Raw genomic sequence first — 21,338 nt, forward strand, 5'->3', positions numbered from 1 at the left:
AAGAAACATTATTATTATTAACATTGCTATGGTATAATATCGCAGTCTTATACGATTAAAAAGCCTTCAGTGCAGAGCCGTGCCGTAGGGCACTGTGGTGTGAGACGCCAGGCCCCACGTCACCCTGCGGCTCCCAGCCGTGGGGGCCTGGCCAGCACCTGGGTGGGACACCCGCTGGGACGAGTCCCCCCGCCTTTACCAGCCACGCCCTCCTGAGAGCTGCTGTGTGGGGAGCGGCCTGGAGCCCCAGGCAGGCGGGGGGTCCCCAGGGCCTGCGCTGCGCTGGGAGTGGGGGTGAGGAAGAGCGCTGGAGGACTCGTCGCGCGGGAGCAGGCCGTCGCAGCCTCTGCGCGCCCCGCTGTGGGGGTCCGCGCGCTGGGAGGTGAGGGGTGGCTCCTGTCTCACTACTGAGACTTGTCCTCCCACCTCAGGGGGGCGGAGAGAGTCCGGTCGGGGGGGGGTCTCTTTTGGCGCGCAGGGACACGAGAGTGTCTTTACACAGAGAGCTGTGGGTGATGGGAACGGGCTCGTCCAGACCCCGCTGGTTTTAGATGCTCGTTCACTGCGGAGCCTCCCGACAGGTGCGAGACAGGCTGAGGGACTCGCTGGGCAGCTGCAGGCGGAGATCAGCACAGAGAGAGCAACACAGCCTGCTCGGGCCTGAGGGCCTCTCTCTCAGGGGAGAGAGGAGAGAGGAGAGAGAGGGGAGAGAGAGAGAGAGAGAGGAGGGAGGAGGGAGGGAGAGGAGAGAGAGGAGGGAGGAGGGAGGGAGAGGAGAGAGAGGAGGGAGGAGGGAGGGAGAGGAGAGAGAGGGGAGAGAGGAGAGAGAGGGGAGAGAGAGAGGAGAGAGAGAGGAGGGAGAGAGAGAAGAGAGAGGAGGGAGAGGGGAGAGAGGAGAGAGAGAGAAGAGAGGAGGGAGAGGAGAGGAGGGAGAGGAGAGAGAGAGGAGGGAGAGAGAGAGAAGAGAGAGGAGGGAGAGAGGAGAGAGAGAGGAGGGAGAGAGGAGAGAGAGGAGGGAGAGGAGAGAGAGAGAAGAGAGAGGAGGGAGAGGAGAGAGAGAAGAGAGAGGAGGGAGAGGAGAGAGAGAGAGAAGAGAGGGGAGGGAGAGGAGAGAGAGAGGGGAGAAAGGGGGGAAAGAGAGAGGAGAGAGAGAGAGGAGAGAGAGGAGAGAGAGAGAGAGAGAAGAGAGGCTAGAGGGGAGAGGGGAGAGAGGAGAGAGAGAGGAGAGAGGAGAGAGGGGAGGGAGTGGACTTGCCATTTTAAAAGTGTCAGTCTGGACCCCCGCTGGGCTGCGAGTCCTTTAGCGCTCTCTGCTGGGGGGCGGTACATCAGTACCCCTGCTGTGTTAGAAGCGCTGGGAGATCTCTGGGGAATAAAAGGCGCTATATAACCGCAAAAGTTGTTTTAACCGCAGGACCGGGTTAATACTTTCTGAATCATAGTAGGATTATTTAGAATGATTGTGTGTTTCGTATCGATGTATATTTCTATACATATATGTTATTAAATTCAGTATTTTACTATTTTTCATATTTCAACAGACATGTTGAAGCTCTACCCGTCCTACACTCTCAGATCCGTCTCAATCTCCGCAGACCGCACGCTTAGCGCTCCTGGGAAATGTAGTTTTCTCTAGCACGCAGCACGGAAAAGCTCCCTTCACCTCCCCCCGTACCCGAGAGAAAGACTACACCTCCCAGAATGCACCGCTGGCGCCTGAAGCCCAAAAAAAAACAGTATTGAGGTTCTGCGGCTCGAGACAGGAGGTGATGGCAGCAGCGCTATCTCGAGCTCTGAAATTACCGGGTGAGACAAAATTATATTATTTTAAATGACATCAGCAGTAACTATAAATAGGAAAAAAAATGTTGTTTGCGTTTTAGTTTTATAAATTCCCGTCGTTGCATGAAAAGCCGCATTCTAGAGTTAATCCGTTTTTTCAGTGTTTGTCTCATTTGACTGTGCAGCGCTGTCACGGTTCGTGAAGCACAGAGAAATAAATGCACGCAGCACGGCGGAGCCGGAGTGGGGCTGTTTAAACACGCAGCCCCTCCATCGGGCTGTCTGATGCAGTTACCAACGTGTGTCGACACAGAGCCCACACACGTAAAGCTAACATTCCCATCACAGTCGAATGAGCAACGGGATGCGTGTCTTCGATTCGCGACATTGTCGTTCTCTTGATAAATATTCCTTCGTGAAATAACGGTGGTGCGTGACGGAGCGAGTTCAGCCGACTGAGATCCCCGTGTTTCTGAAAGAGCGACGCAATCGCCCTCATAGATCATGTACAGTGACCTGTAATAAGGGCAGTCTGCGGGACTGGAGGGGGGCTGACCGGTGTGCGGGACTGGAGGGGGGCTGACCGGAGCTGTTGCAGTAGTGACAGTAGCCGGAGCTGCGCTCGTCCTGCGTGCCGCTGATATGTTATCTCGTGTCACAGACACCTGGTGGAGACCCTCGTTCACAGATACATGCACTGCAGACGCACCAGTTGTACCAAAGAGAATTTCTGCAAATGCGCGCCTCATATACTTGTGTATCATTTTTTTTGTTGGTTGTATCTGTGGAGTGTGGATATTATACACACAGTGTGTTTGTGGAGTGTGGATACTGTAAACAGTGTATCTGTGGAGTGTGGATACTGTAAACAGTATGTCTGTGGAGTATGAGATAGTGTATTCTTCCCCAAATTTACAACTCTAAACCCAGAGTTCCCACACCTGCCAGAATCACAACGGGTCTGGCAGGACCTCAGTTGAACTGGCAGCCCAGTATGTGTCCTACAGTATTGGGACACATACTCAGTCAACAAAACTGTTTCCGAGTCACGATCTATGAGCACAGGTGTCCCTCAGGGCTGTGTGAGCTCACCAGTTCTGCTCACACTTTATACAAATGATTGTACAAGCAGTAGTCAAAGCAGCTTCATTTTCAAATGCCCGAGGAACAGTGAACCTGTCTCTCAATAATAATAATACAGTGTGTGATCTCCTGTCCCAGCCTGAGGAACACTGAACCTGTCTCTCAATAATAATAATACAGTGTGTGATCTCCTGTCCCAGCCCGAGGAACAGTGAACCTGTCTCTCAATAATAATAATACAGTGTGTGATCTCCTGTCCCAGCCTGAGGAACAGACAGTGAGCCTGTCTCTCAGTAATAATAATACAGTGTGTGATCTCCTGTCCCAGCCTGAGGAACAGATAGTGAGCCTGTCTCTCAATAATAAAATGCAGTGTGTGATCTCCTGTCCCAGCCTGAGGAACAGTGAACCTGTCTCTCAATAATAATAATAATACAGTGTGTGATCTCCTGTCCCAGCCTGAGGAACAGTGAGCCTGTCTCTCAATAATAATAATACAGTGTGTGATCTCCTGTCCCAGCCTGAGGAACAGACAGTGAGCCTGTCTCTCAATAATAATAATACAGTGTATGATCTCCTGTCCCAGCCTGAGGAACAGACAGTGAGTCTGTCTCTCAATAATAATACAGTGTGTGATCTCCTGTCCCAGCCTGAGGAACAGACAGTGAGCCTGTCTCTCAATAATACTAATACAGTGTGTGATCTCCTGTCCCAGCCTGAGGAACAGACAGTGAGCCTGTCTCTCAATAATAATACAGTGTGTGATCTCCTGTCCCAGCCTGAGGAACAGACAGTGAACCTGTCTCTCAATAATAATAATAATACAGTGTGTGATCTCCTGTCCCAGCCTGAGGAACAGTGAGCCTGTCTCTCAATAATAATAATACAGTGTGTGATCTCCTGTCCCAGCCTGAGGAACAGACAGTGAGCCTGTCTCTCGATAATAATAATACAGTGTGTGATCTCCTGTCCCAGCCTGAGGAACAGACAGTGAGTCTGTCTCTCAATAATAATACAGTGTGTGATCTCCTGTCCCAGCCTGAGGAACAGACAGTGAGCCTGTCTCTCAATAATAATAATACAGTGTGTGATCTCCTGTCCCAGCCTGAGGAACAGACAGTGAGCCTGTCTCTCAATAATAATAATACAGTGTGTGATCTGTCCCAGCCTGAGGAACAGTGAGCCTTCCTGTCCTGTGATACTTCCTGTCGAACCCCAAACACTCTTAGTCTCCACAAGAAATATAAGCGCTGCTGATCTTTGGAGCAAACACTCTCATCATGAGTAGTCCAGCACAGGTGACTGTCTCTGTGTACACCTGGGTACTTATATGAGTCGACCTGAGTGATAAATTCGTTGTGGATTACTGCTTGTGAGTGATCACCAATTGCTTTGGGATCAGAAACTGTTTTAACATTCAGAATGAGGCTGTTGTTGTCACACCATTGCACAAACCTTTGGATTTCTGACATCTACACAGCTGTGCATTAAGCCAAGAACAGCTGTATTGTCTGAGAATTTGAAAATGAAGCTGCTTTGACTACTGCTTGTACAATCATTTGTATAAAGTTTGAACAGAACTGGTGAGCTCACACAGCCCTGAGGGACACCTGTGCTCATAGATCGTGACTCGAAAAGAGTTTTGTTGACTCAGTATGTGTCCCAGGAGGACACATACTGGGCTGCCAGTTCAACTGAGTTCCCTTCTCCCTCTCCCAGTAGGATTGGGACCCGTTGTGATTCTAGCAGGTCCATGGGAACTCTGAGATTAGATTTCTGAATTTCGGGAAGAATATTTCTCTTATCCCAGAGTATATGTCCCAGTGCAGTAGGAAGTGCAACTCTGTCTCTATTTCTCCCCGCTGGCAGTGGGAGCACAGCCTGTCCTCTCTGGGCAGACAGGTCTGCCTGTGTCCAGTGTCTCTGGCCAGGCTGTGGTCACTGAGCCTGTATTTCATCAGGGTCTGTTTCTGTTTGCTGTTATTTAGTTTTGTTAGATATTCAGCTAGTGTGTATTGTCTGTTTAGGGTTCTGTAGCATTCCAGTTTATGTTGTGTTTGTGTGTGTGTGTCCCAGTGTGTGAGATATTGATCTGTGCTGTGATGTGCTTGAGTCTGGGTTGTGGTGCTCTAGCAGTGCTGTCCTGAGGCTGGTTGTGTGTTGTGTGTGTTGTGCTGTGATGTGGTTGAGTCTGAGTTGTGGTGCTCTAGCAGTGCTGTCCTGAGGCTGGTTGTGTGTTGTGTGTGTTGTGCTGTGATGTGGTTGAGTCTGAGTTGTGGTGCTCTAGCAGTGCTGTCCTGAGGCTGGTTGTGTGTTGTGTGTGTTGTGCTGTGATGTGGTTGAGTCTGAGTTGTGGTGCTCTAGCAGTGCTGTCCTGAGGCTGGTTGTGTGTTGTGTGTGTGGTGCTGTGATGTGGTTGAGTCTGAGTTGTGGTGCTCTAGCAGTGCTGTCCTGAGGCTGGTTGTGTGTTGTGTGTGTTGTGCTGTGATGTGGTTGAGTCTGAGTTGTGGTGCTCTAGCAGTGCTGTCCTGAGGCTGGTTGTGTGTTGTGTGTGTTGTGCTGTGATGTGGTTGAGTCTGAGTTGTGGTGCTCTAGCAGTGCTGTCCTGAGGCTGGTTGTGTGTTGTGTGTGTTGTGCTGTGATGTGGTTGAGTCTGAGTTGTGGTGCTCTAGCAGTGCTGTCCTGAGGCTGGTTGTGTGTTGTGTGTGTGGTGCTGTGATGTGGTTGAGTCTGAGTTGTGGTGCTCTAGCAGTGCTGTCCTGAGGCTGGTTGTGTGTTGTGTGTGTGGTGCTGTGATGTGGTTGAGTCTAAGTTGTGGTGCTCTAGCAGTGCTGTCCTGAGGCTGGTTAGTGTTGGTGTGGCTCAGGTCGGTGAGCCTCAGGACCAGCTGGCTCAGGGGGCTGTTTTGGGCTCAGCTCTTGGCTCAGCAGGGCTTTGTGGTGGTAGGAATTTTGGTCGCTGTTTTTTAGGTGTAGCCAATACTTTAATACCCTTTTCTGTATGTTTATCAATAGTGGGTACTGGCCTAATTCGGCCCTGCACCCGTTGTTAGGAGTTTTTCTCTGCACACGGAGGATGATTCTACAGATCTCCATGTGCAGAGTTTCTGTGGGGTGTTTGTCCCATTGGGTGTAATCCTGGTCTGTGAGGGGACCCCAAACTTCACTGCCGTATAGGGCAATGGGTTGGATTACACTTTCAAATATTTGGAGCCAGATTCTTGTTGGTGGGTTGATGTTGAAGAGCCTCCTTCTTGTTGCGTAGAAAGCCCTGAGTGCCTTCTCCCTCAGTGCCTTCACTGCCAGGTCGAAACTCCCGGAAGAGCTGATGGTGAGACCCAGATATGTGTAGCTGGACGTGTGTGTAGCCGGACGTGTGCTCCAGTGTGTTCAGCCGGACCTGTACTCCAGTGTGTTCAGCCGGACGTGTGCTCCAGTGTGTTCAGCCGGACGTGTGCTCCAGTGTGTTCAGCCGGACGTGTGCTCCAGTGTGTTCAGCCGGACCTGTGCTCCAGTGTGTTCAGCCGGATCTGTGCTCCAGTGTGGTGTTGAGTGTCTCCTCTCTCCTCTCTCCTCTCTCCAGGGAAGAAGGGTTCAGACCTGGGGGAGTATGATCCGCTCACTCAGGCCGACAGTGACGAGAGCGAGGAAGATGATCTGGTCCTCAACTACCCCCGAAACGGGCTGAACCGGGTCAGCGCCGAGGCGGCTGCGGGGCGGGAGGGGGAGGAGGAGGAGGAGGAAGAGTGGCTGCACAAGGGCGCCGGGTTGCGGGCCAAGCAGACGCAGGACCCGGCGGCGCTGCGACAGTTCCGGGCCCAGAGGGAGTCTGAGGCCAGCGGGCCCAGCTCCGGCTCTGACCCGGAAGGGAAGAGGAGGGCGGCCGGGAGGAGCGCTGCTCGGACCGCGGTGTTCCTGGTGCCGCTGGGCTGCGCTGTCCTGGTCGTGCTGCTCTGCGCCTTTCTCATTCCCTGCCAGCAGGAGGCGCTAGGAGTCCAGCACTGGGAGAGAGAGCTGGAGCTCACCGCAGGTTAGAGAGGGGCTGACCCCCTGACCCCCTGACCCCCTGAATCTCTGACCCCTGACACTTTGACCCCCTGAATCTCTGACCCCCCGACACTCTGACCCCCTGAATCACTGACCCCCTGACCCCCTGAATCTCTTACCCCCCGACACTCTGACCCCCCAACATTCTGACCCCCTGAATCCCTGAAACCCCGACACTCTGACCCCCTGAATCCCTGACCCCCCGACACTCTGACCCCCTGAATCCCTGACCCCCCGACACTCTGACCCCCCGACACTCTGACCCCCCGACACTCTGACCCCCTGAATCCCTGACCCCCTGAATCCCTGACCCCCTGACCCCCCGACACTCTGACCCCCTGAATCCCTGACCCACCAACACTCTGACCCCCTGAATCCCTGACCCCCCGACACTCTGACCCCCTGAATCCCTGACCCCCTGAATCCCTGACCCCCCGACACTCTGACTCCCTGAATCCCTGACCCCCCGACACTCTGACCCCCTGACCCCCCGACACTCTGACCCCCTGAATCCCTGACCCCCCAACACTCTGACCCCCTGAATCCCTGACCCCCCGACACTCTGACCCCCTGCACTCTGACCCCCCGACACTCTGACCCCCTGAATCCCTGACCCCCCGACACTCTGACCCCCTGAATCACTGACCCCCTGAATCCCTGACACCCCGACACTCTGACTGTGTCACTAGAGCACAGAAATGAGTTAGCAGGGCAGCTGCTTGGTCAGGGGATATAACTGTGCTCACCTCTGCAGATTCCAACCTCCCTCCTCTGGCATTATGGGATGTGGACAATGACACCATCACTGACATCATTGTGGGAGTGACCCAGCTGGGCAATCACAGCGCTGAACCCCAGGGCAAAAGCAAAGGTAATTTTACCAGTACTGTCAGGACACTGCAGGACTGTGAGCTCACTGGTGTGGAGTGGCCAGCATGAAACAGTACACTTCTCTCAGTACTGGAGTGTCCAGTCAGTGTGTCTGTATGAACCCCTCTCTCTCTCAGTGCAGTGTTCATGTACTGGAGTGTCCAGTCAGTGTGTCTGTGTGAACCCCTCTCTCTCCCAGTGCAGTGTTCATGTACTGGAGTGTCCAGTCAGTGTGTCTGTGTGAACCCCTCTCTCTCAGTGCAGTGTTAATGTACTGGAGTGTCCAGTCAGTGTGTCTGTATGAACCCCTCTCTCTCTCTCAGTGCAGTGTTCATGTACTGGAGTGTCCAGTCAGTGTGTCTGTGTGAACCCCTCTCTCTCCCAGTGCAGTGTTCATGTACTGGAGTGTCCAGTCAGTGTGTCTGTATGAACCCCTCTCTCTCTCTCAGTGCAGTGTTCATGTACTGGAGTGTCCAGTCAGTGTGTCTGTATGAACCCCTCTCTCTCTCAGTGCAGTGTTAATGTACTGGAGTGTCCAGTCAGTGTGTCTGTATGAACCCCTCTCTCTCTCTCAGTGCAGTGTTCATGTACTGGAGTGTCCAGTCAGTGTGTCTGTATGAACCCCTCTCTCTCTCAGTGCAGTGTTAATGTACTGGAGTGTCCAGTCAGTGTGTCTGTATTAACCCCTCTGTCTCTCAGTATTCAGTGTGCTGGCAGTATCTGGATTGGATGGAGGGTCACTGTGGTCCACAGCATTTCCAGAGGCCCTGGTGTCGGTCCAGTGTGGACTGGGCTGGGCAGCTCCAGGCGGACAGGTCAGACGGTCAATGTGTCTGCTAATGGGATCCACACACCTCACAGCCGTCAGCAGCAACACAGGTGAGAGCTGTGATACCAGGAAACACACAAACATCTCGATGGACTGCTGGGGTCAGCAGAGCAGTGAGTCATGCAGTGGGCTCTTGGAGTTTGATACAGTCAGGCTGTCAGTATGCCGTGCAGTCAGCGGTCAGTGTGTCGGTCAGTGTGTTAGGGAGTGGTCAGTGTGTCAGTCAGTGGTCAGTGGTCACTGGGTTACACTGGTGTTGCTGTTCTGGCTGCAGGGTCAATGCTGTGGTCAGTGTCTCCCGGGAAGATCGTCTCTCCGGCTGTGTCCCTCGCTGACCTCACTGGGGACTCGGTTCCTGACCTCCTGATCGCCACCCTGCCTGCTGACCAGGTGACCCCTCAGCTTGGACATCGCCTCGCTGCCCGCTGCTCAGACTGGCACACACGTGCCCTGTGGATAAGAAAAGACATCCTGTCATTCATCTCTCTAGGAGCGAAATGTTCATTTATAAATTGGTTTATTAAAAATGAGAAAAAAACTATTTTCTCATTAAATTCCTTGTGACTCTTCTCCACAGTCACATAACTAATACACCTGGCACACCTTCCTGTAACACAGTGTTCATGTACTGGAGTGTCCAGTCAGTGTGTCTGTATGAACCCCTCTCTCTCTCAGTGCAGTGTTCATGTACTGGAGTGTCCAGTCAGTGTGTCTGTATGAACCCCTCTCTCTCAGTGCAGTGTTCATGTACTGGAATGTCCAGTCAGTGTGTCTGTATGAACCCCTCTCTCTCACAGGTGTCTGACCTCTCCCTCCTCCTGCTGTCTGGTGCCTCTGGTACTCTGATTGGTCATCCTGTGACCTTTAACCTGACTACTGCAGAAGGGCAGCTGATTGGCCCAGAGCTGCACGTGACCAGGCTGGGCGCCCAGTACATCCTGTTTGGCCTGGGTGAGTGACGTCAGCTTTCTCGCTCTGGTCTTGACCTCTGACCCTGATCCCACCCCAACTTTGACTCTCATCCTGACCACGGTGCTTTATGCAAGTGTAACCTTTTAAAGTACAGCCAACATTATATACATTTTCCTCAGGCACTGTGGAGGCGGCCTCTTTGAAAGACATTTATATGCAGGCGAATGGAAGGCACTCTCTGCCCTCATTTCTGCGCCTTAAGGACCCCAGCTGGGAGAAACTGAGAACAGCCAATTCCTCAACCCTCATCCACATCTCCCGGTACGTAACCCACTGTACTGCCTGCTAATCTGTTACTCTAACCCACTGTACTGCCTGCTAATCTGTTACTCTGTTACAAGACAGCAGTGTCTTATACTGTACCTCATGTGCTGTGTGCTGTAACTCGTGCTCTGTGTGCTGTACTGCACTGTGTGCTACAACTCGTTCTCTGTGCTGTACTGCGCTGTGTGCTGTAACTCGTGCTCTGTGCTGTACTGCGCTGTGTGCTGTAACTCGTGCTCTGTGTTGTACTGCGCTGTGTGCTGTAACTCGTGCTCTGTGCTGTACTGCGCTGTGTGCTGTAACTCGTGCTCTGTGCTGTAACTCGTGCTCTGTGCTGTACTGCGCTGTGTGCTGTAACTCGTGCTCTGTGCTGTAACTCGTGCTCTGTGTGCTGTACTGTGCTCTGTGCTGTAACTCGTGCTCTGTGCTGTACTGCACTGCTGTCTCACACACAGTCTTCCCCTGTAGGGCCACGGTGCATGTGAAGTTCTTGCTCCCCCTGGTGGTGGGAACGGTAAACTGCAGTGACTGGGTGCTGGCGGGTAACCGGGGCGTGTCGGTGCTGGGCGGGGCTGACGCGCGCTCCGTCTGGACCCTTGCCACGCCGCCGCTGCAGAGGTGAGCGCGGGGGGGCGCCGCGGGTCTCAGCGCGTGAGTGAGGGGGGTCTCTGTGGGTGCCACCTGCGTGACCCCGCCCCCCTCTTCCTCTCCCAGCCAGCCTGTGCCCGGCCTCTTCAGCAACGACTCGACGCCAGACCTGCTCCTGCAGTCCCTCGCTCACGGCGTCCAGAAGGTGGGTGGAGACGGGTCCCGGGTGTTGTGTCTCCTGCGTGTGTCCGCCCTGGCCATCTCACCTCCACACACCTAGGGAGGGGCGAGCTTGACCAGGTGCAGGTGATGGACGGGGTGTGTGGGCGGAGCATGTGGGAGGGGCTAGTGTGTTTCTCAGTCCCGCCCAGTGGCAGTTTGTGGGAGGGGCTAGTGTGACTGTTTCTCGGCCCCGCCCATGTGCAGGTGATTGACGGAGTGTGTGGGCGGAGCCTGTGGGAGGGGCTAGTGTGTTTCTCAGTCCCGCCCATGTGCAGGTGATTGACGGAGTGTGTGGGCGGAGCCTGTGGGAGGGGCTAGTGTGTCTCAGTCCCGCCCAGTGGCAGTTTGTGGGAGGGGCTAGTGTGACTGTTTCTCGGCCCCGCCCATGTGCAGGTGATGGACGGAGTGTGTGGGCGGAGCCTGTGGGAGGGGCTAGTGTGACTGTTTCTCGGCCCCGCCCATGTGCAGGTGATTGACGGAGTGTGTGGGCGGAGCCTGTGGGAGGGGCTAGTGTGTTTCTCAGTCCCGCCCATGTGCAGGTGATTGACGGAGTGTGTGGGCGGAGCCTGTGGGAGGGGCTAGTGTGTTTCTCAGTCCCGCCCATGTGCAGGTGATTGACGGAGTGTGTGGGCGGAGCCTGTGGGAGGGGCTAGTGTGTTTCTCAGTCCCGCCCATGTGCAGGTGATTGACGGAGTGTGTGGGCGGAGCCTGTGGGAGGGGCTAGTCTGTTTCTCAGTCCCGCCCATGTGCAGGTGATTGACGGAGTGTGTGGGCGGAGCCTGTGGGAGGGGCTAGTGTGTTTCTCAGTCCCGCCCATGTGCAGGTGATTGACGGAGTGTGTGGGCGGAGCCTGTGGGAGGGGCTAGTCTGTTTCTCAGTCCCGCCCATGTGCAGGTGATTGACGGAGTGTGTGGGCGGAGCCTGTGGGAGGGGCTAGTCTGTTTCTCAGTCCCGCCCATGTGCAGGTGATTGACGGAGTGTGTGGGCGGAGCCTGTGGGAGGGGCTAGTGTGTTTCTCAGTCCCGCCCATGTGCAGGTGATTGACGGAGTGTGTGGGCGGAGCCTGTGGGAGGGGCTAGTCTGTTTCTCAGTCCCGCCCATGTGCAGGTGATTGACGGAGTGTGTGGGCGGAGCCTGTGGGAGGGGCTAGTGTGTTTCTCAGTCCCGCCCATGTGCAGGTGATTGACGGAGTGTGTGGGCGGAGCCTGTGGGAGGGGCTAGTGTGTTTCTCAGTCCCGCCCAGGTGCAGGTGTGGGAGGGGCTAGCGTGAGTGTGTTTCTCCAACAGGTGCAGGTGATTGACGGCGCGTCTGGGCGGAGCCTGTGGGAGGCGGAGTTCAGCTCCCACTTCCCCGGCGTGCGGGGCTCGGCGGTCCTGACCTCCACCGGCCGCTCGGCCTTCCTCTTCTGGGCGGGCGACCCGCGGCCCTCCAGCAACGTCACCAAGGCAACCGTGAGTACGGCGCGGGTTGTGCCGTTGGTTTCCGGCTCAGCTCTGGGAGTGGTCACACGGCCCCGCTGTCCTCAGTGTGGGGGGCGCGGCTCTGTTGATACCCCAACCCCCCCAGTCTTGCCTACCTGCCCCTTAATTTGCTCCCATGAGCTCTACTGGGGGCGGAGCGGTGCTCTGTGGCTCAGGATCTGTGCCTAGGGCTGGAAGGTTGCCGGTTCAAATCCCGCGGCCTGCAGAGGAATCCTACTCTGTTGGGCCCCTGAGCAAGGCCCTTCACCCTAACTGCTCCAGGGGCGCCGTACAATGGCAGACCCTGCGCTCTGACCCCAAGCTTCTCTCCCTGTCTGTGTGTCTGTGTCTCCATGGAGAAAAGCTGGGGTCTGCGAAAAGACGCATTCCTAATGCAAGAAATTGTATAGGGCTAATAAAGAAACATTATTATTATTACATTACTGGAGCTGTGGGTAGAAGATGAGCTGCATCTCGAACCCTGAACCGGGCCTGTGGCTGACACTGGGCGAGATCGCTGGGCCCGACCCGACCGGACCGGACCGGACCGGACCACGGCACTCCCCCGGGAAGAGCAGCTTGCCTGGAGCGACTCTCTCCGAATCCACTGACGGGTCACTGCTGGGTTGAGGGGGGGCTGTGGGCGGGTGTGCTGGCTGATTGACGGATTGATTGGTTATTGATTGGTTATCGATCCCTGGCTGCTGCAGGCGTCGCCGGGGCCCCAGGGCTCTGCAGTCTTCCAGAGGCTGTACCTGCTGCACCCTGCCTATCCCACAGTCCTCCTGCAGATTGCCGAGACCACAGACACCTTGTGGACAGCCGCCGGTCAGTCTTCCTGACTCTCCGTGTTTCTCTCTCTCTCTGTCTCTCAGTGCCCCTGAGCCTGAATGCCTGTCTCTCAGCCTGCCTGATGTGTATCTGAGCCTGTCTGTCTGTCTGTCTGTCTGTCTGTCTGTCTGTCTGTCTGTCTGTCTGTCTGTCTGGTCTGTCTCTGGGCCTCCCCTGTCTGTAAGTAAACCTGTCTGTCTGTCTCTGGGCCTGGTCTGTCTGTCTGGTCTGTCTCTGGGCCTGTCTGGTCTGTAAGTAAACCTGTCTGTCTGTCTCTGGGCCTGCTCTGTCTGTAAGTAAACCTGTCTGTCTGTCTCTGGGCCTGCCTGTCTGTCTGTCTGTCTGGTCTGTCTCTGGGCCTGTCTGGTCTGTAAGTAAACCTGTCTGTCTGTCTCTGGGCCTGCCTGTCTGTCTGTCTGTCTGGTCTGTCTCTGGGCCTGTCTGGTCTGTAAGTAAACCTGTCTGTCTGTCTCTGCCCTGCAGTCGTGCACCTGGAGCAGCAGAAGGACGTGTTTTACCTGACTGTGGCCCACCGGCCCGCTGGGGGCGAGAGGCCTGGGGCTCAGGTGCTGCGCAGCCTGGGCCTGCGGGGGGCGGTGTCCCGGGGCCGGCCGGTGTGGCTGGGGGAGGGCTCCCCGCGGCCTGGGGCCTTTGCCGTCTCCAAGTTCTTCCGGCAGACGACCTTCCTGCAGCACCAGGTACGCGTCTCAGCCGTCCCGGAGGGACAGAGCGAAGGGGCTTCACTCTCCGAGACGAACAGGACAGGGAGCCGACCTGCGAACCCCAGGCCTGTCCGTACGGGAGCTCACCCGGCCCGGCCGGAGTGACCAGAGAGAGGGGGGGAAGGAAGTGGGGGACGGACAGGAAGTGAGGACCTCGAGCTGCACTCTCAATGCATTTCCTGTCCCTCTAGTGAACGGAGGCGGCCGATTGGCCCATCAGCGTGCGGAGAAGGAGGATCTGATTGGCCGGAAGTGGAGGGGCATGAATGTGTTCCCAGGGAAACCGGACTGGGACGGGGGCGGGGCGACCTCCAGGATGCAGTAACCATGGCAACAGGAGGATGTGCAGAGATGCTGGCGCTCCCGTGTTGTGTAGATGAAGTTGGCCGTCTGTGTGCTGTGTGTGAGCGAACCATACAGTCCCCGTCCGCTTCTTCAGAGCCCGGCAGAGACTGCAGGATGGATCGCAGCACTTGTTCAAATTTCCCCTGGAGTCACGGACCTCCGGAACCAGCTGTAACCGAGCTGAGCTGGCACCGGGTCTGGTATCGCTTCCGGCAGCAGCAGGGGTCTAGTGCATGTAGAGAGCTGTACAGTTCTCTGCCCTCTGCCCTGCGCTCTAGAGCTCCTGTAGAGAGCCGTACAGTCCTCTGCTCTGCGCTCTAGAGCTCCTGTAGAGAGCTGTACAGTCCTCTGCTCTGCGCTCTAGAGCTCCTGTAGAGAGCCGTACAGTCCTCTGCTCTGCGCTCTAGAGCTCCTGTAGAGAGCTGTACAGTCCTCTGCTCTGCGCTCTAGAGCTCCTGTAGAGAGCTGTACAGTCCTCTGCTCTGTGCTCTAGAGCTCCTGTAGAGAGCTGTACAGTCCTCTGCTGTGCTCTAGAGCTCCTGTAGAGAGCTGCACAGTCCTCTGCTCTGCGCTCTAGTTACTATAGAGAGCTGCACAGTCCTGCTCTGTGCTCTACTGTCATTAAGATCATTAATTTTATTTTTGTTGTTCTGTTAACTTCAGTCTCACGTGTACAGTGATATTGCTGTACAGTATTTATTGATTAATGTGTTCTGGGTATATACCACTTCTGTGTATAGAGGAACATGGGGGGTAGTTTCTGTTTGTTCAGTCTCATGTAGCTGTGTTCAGGACTGAGGAAGAGTATGGTTGAAGTCCTGGACAGGAGCCTGTTATTCTGCTGTTTGTATATAGGACTGAGGGTGATGGCTTTGAGTGTGCCGTGCAGGAGGAAATTAAACTCTGTTCCCAAATCGTTACTGTTGTGGTGGAGCTGGGTTTTTACAGTGTCTTGGCATCTGCTCTGTACCGAGGTGCTGAAGTTTTACCTGAGTAGTGCAGACACCCTGCGTGGCCACTAGGTGTCCCAGTTTGACGCAGAGAGGAGGGTGGGTGGTGCTCTTCTCTTGCCAAACGGCTTCAACTACAAGTGGGGCCCACCTCACCCCCACTGGGGAGCGACCTCACATCACAGCCTCCCCACAGCAACACTCACACCTCACAGAGCCACAGCCTGCTCTCCGAGCCCATGAGTGAAAAATCTTTTAATAGATTTAGAAAAGCAAATCACCATTGCCAGTTTTTCACAGAGATCAGGAGCAGGAAGGGTGTGGCTCTGCCGGGGTGGGCGGGGAGGGGGCGTGGGGGCTCACTGGGACACGCCCCCTGCCCGCTGCCCCGCGCGCGCACACCTCCCCCCTCCTGCTGATTGGGGAAAGACGGCGAGATCACCATCACGCTTCTCGCCAGCAGTAGTACCGATTGTAAACGAGCCTTCCTGACGGTCCAGCGTCTGTCCGGGGCTGGGGGGCACTGTCCAAATGTGGGGGGGCACATTCAGTACGTCAGCAATTCGGGGGGACGATGGCGCTGCGTCAGTAATTCGGGGGGGGACACTGGCCCTGCGTCAGTAATTCGGGGGTTGGCATCAGTAATTCGGGGGGACGATGGCGCTGCGTCAGTAATTCGGGGGTGTATCAGGAGCCCTGGCTGAGTCTGTGGGGAGCAGCAGAGCAGCACACAGAGCCACAGGTCCCGTCCCGTCTGGGGGAGCGGGGCTCTGGACCCCAGGAGTCCCGGACAGACGGGGCCCGGCCTTTACAGCAGACTGGGGGGACGGGGGCGTCTGGCACCCCCGCTGTATCCTGGGTGGAAACCGGGGCCGAGCCCTGCCCCCACGCCCTCCTGCGCCGCCCGGCCCCCGCGCTGCATGGGGTAGACGTACCACATGACCACGCCCGTGGGGTTGATGGACACGGTGAAGACCTGGGAGTCGGAGAGCTGCCTGACCGCGGCTCCGGAGAACAAGTCATACACCTGGGAGAGGGACACAGGGACAGAGGGGCCGTGAGGGCCGGCTCGACAGAGGGACAGGGGGGCCGTGAATGTGTACTGGACAGAGGGACAGAGGGGCCCGTTAGAGTGTACTGGACAGATGGGACAGAGGGGCCGTGAGGGCTGGCTCGACAGAGGGACAGAGGGGCCCGTTAGAGTGTACTGGACAGAGGGACAGAGGGGCCGTGAGGGCCGGCTCGACAGAGGGACAGAGGGGCCCGTTAGAGTGTACTGGACAGAGGGACAGAGGGGCCCGTTAGAGTGTACTGGACAGAGGGGCCCGTTAGAGTGTACTGGACAGAGGGGCCGTGAGTGCCGACCGACAGAGGGACAGAAGGAGGGGCCCGTGAGTACTGACTGGACAGAGGGACAGAAGGAGGGGACCGGCCAGTCCCTGGGCACTGACTGGACAGAGGGAGGGGCACTGTGGGTTAATAAGCATTAAGTGAAGAAAGTATGAGCACAGCTTTACTGCCACAGTGTTGCACACAGAAACTCAGCCCGCTAGTGAGCTCCTCTCAGCTCGTCCGACACGGAGAGGATGAGGCAGAAAAGTCACCGAGACCAGACAGAAGAGGCAGCGAGACCCACCAGGTAGTGGCCACCAGCGTAGCCGAGCTCGTTCAGGGAGCTCTGGTATCTGTACGGCATGTCTGTGCGGCGACTGAAGAAGACCAGGGCACTGGCTGACTCTGCCAGCGGACGCATGAAGACTTCAATACCAGTCTTCTCCTAGAGAGACAGAGGGGTTCATACAGACACACTGACTGGACACTCCAGTACATGAACACTGCACTGAGAGAGAGAGGGGTTCATACAGACACACTGACTGGACACTCCAGTACATGAACACTGCACTGAGAGAGAGAGGGGTTCATACACACACTGACTGGACACTCCAGTACATTAACACTGCACTGAGAGAGGGGTTCATACAGACACACTGACTGGACACTCCAGTACATGAACACTGCACTGAGAGAGAGAGGGGTTCATACAGACACACTGACTGGACACTCCAGTACATGAACACTGCACTGAGAGAGAGGGGGGGGTGGTTCATACAGACACACTCTCTGTACCTTGACGATCCTCCTGCCCTGGATGCCCAGGGGGTCCTGGTTGACCGCGATCACGTTCTTGTTCTGCAGCAGCGCCTGGGCCTCCCCGCTCAGGGTTCGCAGGTCATTCGACATGAACAGGGGGGCGGCCATGATGGCCCACAGCGCCATCTGGGAGCGGGACTGATCGGTACTGAGGCCGAAGTCTCCTACAATCAGCTGAGACAGAGAGGTTCGCTCGTCAAGGCGCGTCTCCCCGCACGCCCCCGCCCCCGGGCGCCGCCGGCGCGCAGACTGACCATGTCCGGGTCGTTCCAGCGTCCCGGGCCGGCCGCAGGCTGCAGGACGTCCTGATTGTTGAAGAACCAGTCGACGATGCTCAGCACGCTGGCCCAGGAGTCCTGGATATCACCGTAGTTCCTCCACAGGTTACAGATCTCTCCCAGCAGCGTGTAATTAACCTGCAGTGTTAATTAATCAATTAGTCTTCACTCCAGTCATGGCACCTTCTCTCTCACGGTCTTATCACCGAGACACACCCCACCCACACTGGAGAAGGAGGCCAAAAGCACGAGAACTGCCTCCGTCGAGCAAGCTCAGGAAGTTGATAGATGCAAAAAGCAATAACGGACATCTACAGGAGCCAATCGGAAGAGGTACCTTGGGAGGAAGCCCGCCCTGGTAGGCGGGCCAACTGCAGGAATAGCCAATGGGGCGGCCGGTGGCAAGGAGAGCCATAGACATCAGTGGGTAGCCTTTCAGAGGGAGGAGGAGAGACAACACACGCAGAGCCATGAATACTGCTGTATACGCAGTCACGTATCACCCTAGGATCTATTAACTTTTAAATCACCCTCATTGTATAAAAGGCATCCCTATGTCCTGCACCAGAGTTAGCCTCAGTTGTTAAGGGTGTCTGTAGGGTCTATATTAATCTCTGTATTGAGGTTTGTATTATCTTTGCGTGTTAGGGGTCTCTCTAGGGTCTGTATCAGGGTCTGTATTAATCTCTGTGTGTGGGGTGTGTCTCTAGGGCCTGTATTAATCTCCATGTATTAGGGGTGTCTCTAGGGTCAGTATTAGGGTCTGTATTAATCTCCATGTATTAGGGGAGTCTCCAGGGTCAGTATAAATCTCCCTGTGTAAGGGGTGTCTCTAGGGTCAGTATTAATCTCCATGTGTAAGGGGTGTCTCTAGGGTCAGTATTAATCTCCATGTGTAAGGGGTGTCTCTAGGGTCAGTATTAGGGTCTATATTAATCTCTGTGTGTGAGGAGTGTCTCTAGGGTCAGTATTATCAATCATGATAATCTCCTTAATCTCCATGTGTAAGGGGTGTCTCTAGGGTCAGTATTAGGGTCTATATTAATCTCTGTGTGTAAGGGGTGTCTCTAGGGTCAGTATTATCATCGGCTGTTATCAATCATGGCCTCCTAACAATCCCCCTCTGTGAATTGGCTTCATTACTCTGCTCTCCTCCCCACTGACAGGTGATGTGTGGGGAGCGTTCTGGCACACTATGGCTGCCGTCGCATCTTCCAGGTGGATGCTGCACATTGGTGGTGGAGGAGGGGAGTCCCCATTACCTGTAAAGCGCTTTGAGTGGAGTGTCCAGAAAAAGCGCTATATAAGTGTAAGCAATTATTATTATTAATTATTATTATTATTATTAGGGTCTGTATTAATCTCCATGTATTAGGGGAGTCTCTAGGGTCAGTATTAGGGTCTGTATTAATCACTGTGTGTAAGGGGTGTCTCTAGGGTCAGTATTGATCTCCATATGTAAAGGGTATCTCCAGGGTCAGTATTAGGGTCTGTATTAATCTCTGTGTGTGAGGAGTGTCTCTAGGGTCAGTATTAGGGTCTGTATTAATCTCCATGTATTAGGGGAGTCTCTAGGGTCAGTATTAGGGTCTGTATTAATCTCCATGTATTAGGGGTGTCTCTAGGGTCAGTATTAGGGTCTGTATTAATCTCCATGTATTAGGGGTGTCTCTAGGGTCTGTATTAATCTCCGTGTGTAAGGGGTGTCTCCAGGGTCAGTATTAGTGCGAGTTGTGATTTTCCCACGCTGACCGCCTCACCCAGCTCCTGCACAGAGGCGTTGGAGTAGCAGCCGTCCAGCTTCAGCATGTCCACCCCCCACTCGGCGAAGGTCTGGGCGTCCAGCTCGATCTTGTCCAGCGTGGTGCCAGGGTAGCCGCCGCAGGTGTAGGTGCCCAGGTCGCCGTAGATGCCGAGACGCAGGCCGCGGTCGTGCATGTAGCGGGCGAGCTTGGCGATGCCCCCGGGGAAGCGCTTGGGGTCGGGCTGCAGGCGCCCCTGGGCGTCGCGCTGCTTGGAGGCCCAGCAGTCGTCGATGTTGACGTAGACGTAGCCCAGCTCCCGCCAGCCATCCTCCGCCAACCGGTCCGCCATGTCCATGAAGAGTCTCTCACTGAGACAGAGAGAGAGGGGTTAATACACACACTCCTCCTGCACACTACTGTACACTGACACTGCACTGAGAGAGAGAGGGGTTAATACACACACTCCTCCTGCACACTACTGTACACTGACACTGCACTGAGAGAGAGAGGGGTTAATACACACACTCCTCCTGCACACTACTGTACACTGACACTGCACTGAGAGAGAGAGAGGGGTTAATACACACACTCCTCCTGCACACTACTGTACACTGACACTGCACTGAGAGAGAGAGGGGTTAATACACACACTCCTCCTGCACACTACTGTACACCGACAGAGGGGTGAATACAGACAGTGGACGGTACCTGATACAGTTTTTGGGGTCATTCTCGCAGTCGATGTCGCAGCGGAACCGCTCCCACGCCAGCCATCCCATCGGCGGGGTCCTCATCAGCCCGTTGTCCAGAGCCGAGGCGGCCGCGGCGAGCGCCAGCACCCAGACCGCCACCCGCCGGGGGCTCACGCCTGAAACTGCAGGGAAAGCCCGGAGTCAGAACCGAGCCGCAGGCCGGCCGCCGTGCTCAGACGTACCTGCACCTGCAGTGCCGGACTCTCCACGGCTGGGAGAGTAGCTACCGACTGGCAGGCGCTATAGGAATAACAGCCCGGCCAGCAGCCCTAACAGACCTGCTAGTAGAATCAATTGCCCCGCTAGCAGCCCTAACAGACCTGCTAGTAGAATCAATTGCCCCGCTAGCAGCCCTAACAGACCTGCTAGTAGAATCAATTGCCCCGCTAGCAGCCCTAACAGACCTGCTAGTAGAATTAATAGCCCCGCTAGCAGCCCTAACAGCCCGACTAGTAGAATTAATAGCCCCGGTAGCAGCACTAACAGCCCCGCTAGTAGAATTAATAGCCCCGGTAGCAGCAGCAGGGACGATCTCGCCCGACTTACCCATTGAGTCCTGAGTCCTGAGTCCGGAAGCGCGCCTGCAGACGGGTCTTTCCCAACAGAACCGGGCTTCGGAGCGGAGTGGCCCAACCTTGCGAGCAGTTCCGGGTGCCGTGTCCGGCCTGCTCGCTGTCATATGACCGTGCCCGCAGCCACGTGAGCCCACGCGTGTCAGCTGACTCTCGGGGGGGGCGGGACCTGTCTAACTCGTCCAGAATCAAACACTGGAACCCGACCTTGACTTTGGGGGGGGTTCAATTCAAGGGTCTTTACTAGCTTGACCGATGGGTACAATCAGTGTTGCCAAAGCAAATCAAAAATAAAATTAACATCGCAGACAAAACAAAAATAAAAGTAAAATAACATCTACAGACATTTACAACAGAGACAGGTCGTAAGACATTGACATCTACTGTGAAGTTGTGAGGAGTTACTGACGGGGATCACGGGACCCGCTCGCCCGTCACGTGTTCGCCAGACGCTGCTGCAGGTGAACTCGACACGCAGAGCAAGAAAAACACCATTAAATCACCGCCCCGGGAACGACGAGCTGGAGTCGTTTTGAAAAGAGACCCGATCGGCTGAGTGTGGTCGCTCTTTTCACACTTTGTTTTTACTGCAACAACAGAGATGTATACAATACAAACGAGAGTACATATCGCACCGCCGGCGCACATGATACAGTTCAGCATTTTACACAAACACACACAGACAAAGATGACATGAGTTTACGATAAGGTACGCTTTCACCTTGCAAGGTAAGGTTCTTACATTTACAAATAGTCTGGAGACAGTTCAGGGTTATTACTGTTTTCTGAAATGTCATTGTAAAAACTCTGGAGGTGTTGAATCCAGATGAGGATGATGATGATAGTTTGGAAATGCTCCGAGGGTCCAGGAACTG

General features: G+C 55.2%; 2 protein-coding genes across 3 annotated transcripts; one reads left to right on the top strand and one right to left on the bottom strand.

Moving 5' to 3' along the window:
- Positions 1-1,559: 1,559 nt before the first annotated feature.
- Positions 1,560-14,935, top strand: fam234b (family with sequence similarity 234 member B). Of its 2 annotated transcripts, XM_088606974.1 has the most exons (14): positions 1,574-1,806; positions 6,130-6,195; positions 6,448-6,894; positions 7,666-7,782; positions 8,481-8,660; positions 8,885-9,000; positions 9,408-9,561; positions 9,702-9,843; positions 10,315-10,464; positions 10,561-10,639; positions 11,944-12,108; positions 12,828-12,945; positions 13,432-13,646; positions 13,862-14,935. In XM_088606974.1, exons 1-14 carry the CDS (start codon positions 1,770-1,772, stop codon positions 13,862-13,864), a joined length of 1,989 nt encoding a protein of 662 aa, XP_088463100.1. In that variant the 5' UTR covers positions 1,574-1,769; the 3' UTR covers positions 13,865-14,935. The 2 variants fall into 2 exon arrangements, with proteins under 2 accessions (XP_088463101.1, XP_088463100.1); XM_088606975.1 differs by lacking the exon at positions 6,130-6,195 and having other exon boundaries at positions 1,560-1,806.
- A 267-nt stretch (positions 14,936-15,202) lies between these two features.
- Positions 15,203-20,848, bottom strand: naga (N-acetylgalactosaminidase, alpha). The gene is made up of 8 exons (XM_088607013.1): positions 20,438-20,848; positions 19,848-20,013; positions 19,155-19,507; positions 17,732-17,826; positions 17,371-17,532; positions 17,093-17,290; positions 16,602-16,742; positions 15,203-15,992 (listed from the first exon to the last, which is right to left on the bottom strand). The coding sequence occupies exons 1-8, from the start codon at positions 20,568-20,570 to the stop codon at positions 15,774-15,776; spliced, it is 1,467 nt and encodes a 488-aa protein (XP_088463139.1). The 5' UTR covers positions 20,571-20,848; the 3' UTR covers positions 15,203-15,773.
- Positions 20,849-21,338: the final 490 nt, after the last annotated feature.

Source organism: Lepisosteus platostomus, chromosome 14, assembly GCF_059453375.1.
Source record: "Lepisosteus platostomus isolate fLepPlt1 chromosome 14, fLepPlt1.hap1, whole genome shotgun sequence".
NCBI classification, from domain to species: domain Eukaryota; kingdom Metazoa; phylum Chordata; class Actinopteri; order Semionotiformes; family Lepisosteidae; genus Lepisosteus; species Lepisosteus platostomus.

What these genes read in the sequence shown, in the direction of transcription:
- naga (XM_088607013.1), bottom strand. Translation starts at nt 20,570, where the DNA reads ATGACAGCGAGCAGGCCGGACACGGCACCCGGAACTGCTCGCAAGGTT. An exon ending in CAGGACTCAGGACTCAATGG is followed by an intron (nt 20,014 to 20,437) that starts GTAAGTCGGGCG and finishes CTTTCCCTGCAG; the next exon opens with TTTCAGGCGTGAGCCCCCGG. An exon ending in AGGGCGGGCTTCCTCCCAAG is followed by an intron (nt 17,533 to 17,731) that starts GTACCTCTTCCG and finishes TTAACACTGCAG; the next exon opens with GTTAATTACACGCTGCTGGG.
- fam234b (XM_088606974.1), top strand. Translation starts at nt 1,770, where the DNA reads ATGGCAGCAGCGCTATCTCGAGCTCTGAAATTACCGG. An exon ending in GCCACGCCGCCGCTGCAGAG is followed by an intron (nt 10,465 to 10,560) that starts GTGAGCGCGGGG and finishes TTCCTCTCCCAG; the next exon opens with CCAGCCTGTGCCCGGCCTCT. An exon ending in GCAACGTCACCAAGGCAACC is followed by an intron (nt 12,109 to 12,827) that starts GTGAGTACGGCG and finishes TGGCTGCTGCAG; the next exon opens with GCGTCGCCGGGGCCCCAGGG.